This window comes from Eutrema salsugineum, unplaced genomic scaffold, assembly GCF_000478725.1.
Source record: "Eutrema salsugineum unplaced genomic scaffold, Eutsalg1_0 scaffold_4, whole genome shotgun sequence".
Lineage (NCBI taxonomy): Eukaryota > Viridiplantae > Streptophyta > Magnoliopsida > Brassicales > Brassicaceae > Eutrema > Eutrema salsugineum.
The window spans coordinates 1,158,761-1,162,389 of NW_006256686.1; the positions used below are offsets into that span (position 1 = coordinate 1,158,761).

The 3,629-nt window shown below is 40.4% G+C and overlaps 1 protein-coding gene across 1 annotated transcript; it reads left to right on the forward strand.

Annotated features, from left to right (window-relative positions):
* The first annotated feature begins 676 nt into the window (after positions 1 to 676).
* On the forward strand, positions 677 to 3,230 carry LOC18013553. The gene is made up of 4 exons (XM_024153832.1): positions 677 to 862; positions 931 to 1,076; positions 1,949 to 3,149; positions 3,222 to 3,230. Exons 1-4 carry the CDS (start codon positions 677 to 679, stop codon positions 3,228 to 3,230), a joined length of 1,542 nt encoding a protein of 513 aa, XP_024009600.1.
* Positions 3,231 to 3,629: the final 399 nt, after the last annotated feature.

Below are 3,629 nucleotides of genomic sequence, written 5' to 3' on the forward strand. Positions count from 1 at the left end.
CATGCTAAGGTGGGGTTAACTAATCTGTCATTTATGTCAGTAGATAACAATTCTGTCGTTTATGCCATGGTAATCGTTAATTACAAGTTCAATGTTAATCGCGCTCTATGTTTTTGTGGACATGGTTGGGTTAACATGGTCAATAGTCGTGATAGTTAAAATATTACTTGTGGTAATGTCCACATACTCGCTACCATGCCTACCAGTTACTTTCTGGTGGGAATGTCCACAACATATTTCTGGTAGGGTTACCAGTTATTTTTCTAATTCAAGCAAACATTCCCATTTTTCTAATTCAAACACACATTACCGTGCCTGTTTATTTAACCATGGATACGTCCATATATATATAGGATCATATCCATTTACTTATGGGTGGATATCCATATATTTGATCAATTTGTCCATGGATACGTCCATATATTCGATCAATTTATCAACTTTTTCATATTATATACAGGCTCCTATCCATTTATTTATGAGTGGATGTCTCCATATATTATGTATCTGCTGGATTTTCATGTTCCCATGTGGTACCGTCTACCAAGAATACGTCCACTGTCATTTCACCATTATAACTAGAGACGTTTATCTTTCGCTGTTTGCTCACATACATCACCATTACCCATTTTGGTTTTTATCCCTATTATTTTTAGATTGGGAATTAGTTCTCGCTATGCCTTCTTTGCCGAATTTGAGCTCAGGCAGTTCAGGTGTTCCCGAAAATTATGATTTCGAATGGGGCCCTGAACCCAATAGAGGTATCCCAATAAGATGCTCCTGTGGGGGTCATTTGTTCCTTCAGTCATCGAACACGGATCTGAACTACGGCCGTCGCTTTTACAACTGTAACACTCCGCCGGTAAGTTTTATTACAACTCTATCAAAAGAATATATTGTATTACCTACACAATTATATATTTCTTGCAGGGTGGCGGCTGCGGTTTTTGCAAATGGTGGGATATTGCAATTACGGAGGAGATGAGCGAATTGAAAGATGAACTGGAAGAACATGAAGAAAGAATCAGATATATTTCCAACTACGAATACAATCTCCCTGTTGATTTTCTGGCAATGTGGACCAATATTGAAACTGCAATAGAAGACATTGACAAAATTAAACTTGAGCTTCGAACAATCCAGAGCGAGATCCAAACACTGCATGATGAACTGGCCAACTCTCTTACTATAGTAGCTCGTCGGCAGACGGTCATGAAAAATTGAAGGCTTTTGTTCTCACTACTTCTAGGAGGAATTATTCTACTCGTGGCTAGAGTGTCCATGTATTGAGATCCACAAATGTTTATTTTTTCACTTGTATCATTTTGTGTTTTTTTAGTAGATGTGTGTTCCTTCATGACCTTTCTAAGACTATCGTTAAGTTGTATAATTTGCTCCTCTCCTATTCTTCCAAAGTTCTCAATCACTGAGCTATTTCATAGATATTGCTAATTAAAATTGAGCGACTTGACATATTCGGCAATCATAACATATGTACCCTGATAAATTCTTTAAAAAAGTTTTATATATACCGTACACACTCCAATTACTTTCGAACGTGGATATATCCACCAGCATATGTTACATAGTCTAATTTTCCTTGGGCGGCCTGATTTATCTGTTGTCCATGGACATAATTTTGCCACCAAGCTATTGATGATATGTGCCATCTTTATATCATAAATAGTTGAGTTATGACAAATGAGGATTTATTCTGGTTCGTCGGTCACATTGTATTCGTCCATGGATATATCCAGTTTCGTTCATATTATTTATAATATAATGTGTCCGCACACACATCTTCTCGGAGGTGACGTCGACTGACACGCTACCCTTCGCGGTTTATATACTACACTTCCCCCTTCACAAAACATATCTATTATCTCACCATCTTCCTTTTTTATCATTTTGTTTTTTTTTTCCACTCATCTACTTTCAAAAATTCAAGGGGGAACCCCAACGATGAATCATACTCCCAAATACCTCTTTTCATCTCCTACTTGAAAGCTGCTAACCCCACCACTATCACTGAGCTTGAAACTCATACCGACGAAAATGGTTCTCAGCACTTCAAGCGCCTCTTTATATCTCATGGTGCATCCCAGGAAGGTTTTCATTTCCTTCGAAAACTGATGGTGGTCTCGGGTGCACATATCAGACGTTCGGATTCTGGCTTTCTCATTGTTGCCATCGGTCAATATGCCAACTTCCAGACCTACCCCCTAGCCTTTGCTGTAGTTGACCATCAGACCGAGGAGGCATGGAGGTGGTTTCTTCACCAGCTCGAACAGTGTTTTCCAGACAATAACAAGACAACCATTTTATCTGATGGCGGTGGAATGGCTGAAAGAGCTATCTCAGCATGCTTTCCTGAAGCCAGTCACGTTGACTGCCTACGTCGTCTTCAACTATCATTGAACCTGTACTTCCACGACAATGGAATTACCAACTTGGTGCGGGAGGCAGCTTGTGCTCACACGATTGGCGTTTTCCGGCGGGCATTCAACCGGGTTAATGAAACCAACCCTGACTGCGCTACCTATCTACAATCTATTGGCTTCCCTCGTTGGACGAGTTATTATCAAGCCGGCGACCGATACAACATCATGACTGCCAGCATTGCTCATGGATTCATCCATTTACTGCTCCCACAAACAACAGGCCCTATTATTAACCTCCTCAACTTTTACCACACAACTGTTATGCGCTGGCTCCAAACAAGACTCCGAGCATCAATGGATCACCCAGGCGTGATGTCTCCAGGTGTTCAAGGTTTCATGGATAAATTAGCTGTCAGTAAGTCGCAATGGCAGGTTCTGCATATTAGCTATGGAGCTTGTGAGGTTGTAAATTCAGTTGGCAAAATTCACTTTGTCAATCCTCTAAGGAGGTCATGTTCTTGCAAAGTTTTTAACAAACTCTGGATACCCTGTATCCACGCTCTGGTCGCATCCGATGCATTACGCATTTCAGCTGAGTCCTTAGTTCACACATGCTATACTTCTGTTGCCTGGTTTGAAACGTACATTCCTCAACTTTACCCTTGCCAGGAGCCTCTTCCAGCTGAAGCCACCGCCGACGGGGCAACTGAACTGCTACCACCGATTTCGAGCCCTTTGGTAGGGCGTCCCAGGCCTAAGACCCGCATGGTAACAATTAACTTTTAACGTTGTTTGACTAAATGTTCTTATCCACTGTGTAACGTGTTACATTTTTCTTAGTCCCAGTAACTGGATCTGCATCAACCTACTACAAGTTTCAAGCGAAGGATGGATAATGCTTTTTGGGGCCAACGTCGAATTTCCCTTTTGTTAGTCTTGTAATTTGCATTTTTTTTTTGTTGTCCTATTTCCCTCATCGGCTAAGTTGACCACCACTGGGTCTTTTTTGTATGTGATAATCCCAGCGTCTGTTCCTGGTTTTCTGCTTATTCCAGTTACGTAATCCTCACTTTCAATGAATTTCTTTCATATTACCGCAACAATTTTTATGACAAGTCTAAATGCTTTTTTTAAAAAAGTTTCTTATATATCACAACAATACTCAGTCTGAACTTAACAAATTTGCCATTATCCGTGGAAGTTTCCATTATTGAACTCTACCATTCACGATTCGACACTTCTCTTTTA

Excerpts from the sequence above, each read along its gene's own strand:
- LOC18013553 (XM_024153832.1), top strand. The coding sequence starts at position 677 with ATGCCTTCTTTGCCGAATTTGAGCTCAGGCAGTTCAGGTGTTCCCGAA. Across the intron at positions 863-930 it reads ACAACTGTAACACTCCGCCG|GGTGGCGGCTGCGGTTTTTG; the intron begins GTAAGTTTTATT and ends TATTTCTTGCAG. Across the intron at positions 1,077-1,948 it reads CCTGTTGATTTTCTGGCAAT|GGGGAACCCCAACGATGAAT; the intron begins GTGGACCAATAT and ends CAAAAATTCAAG.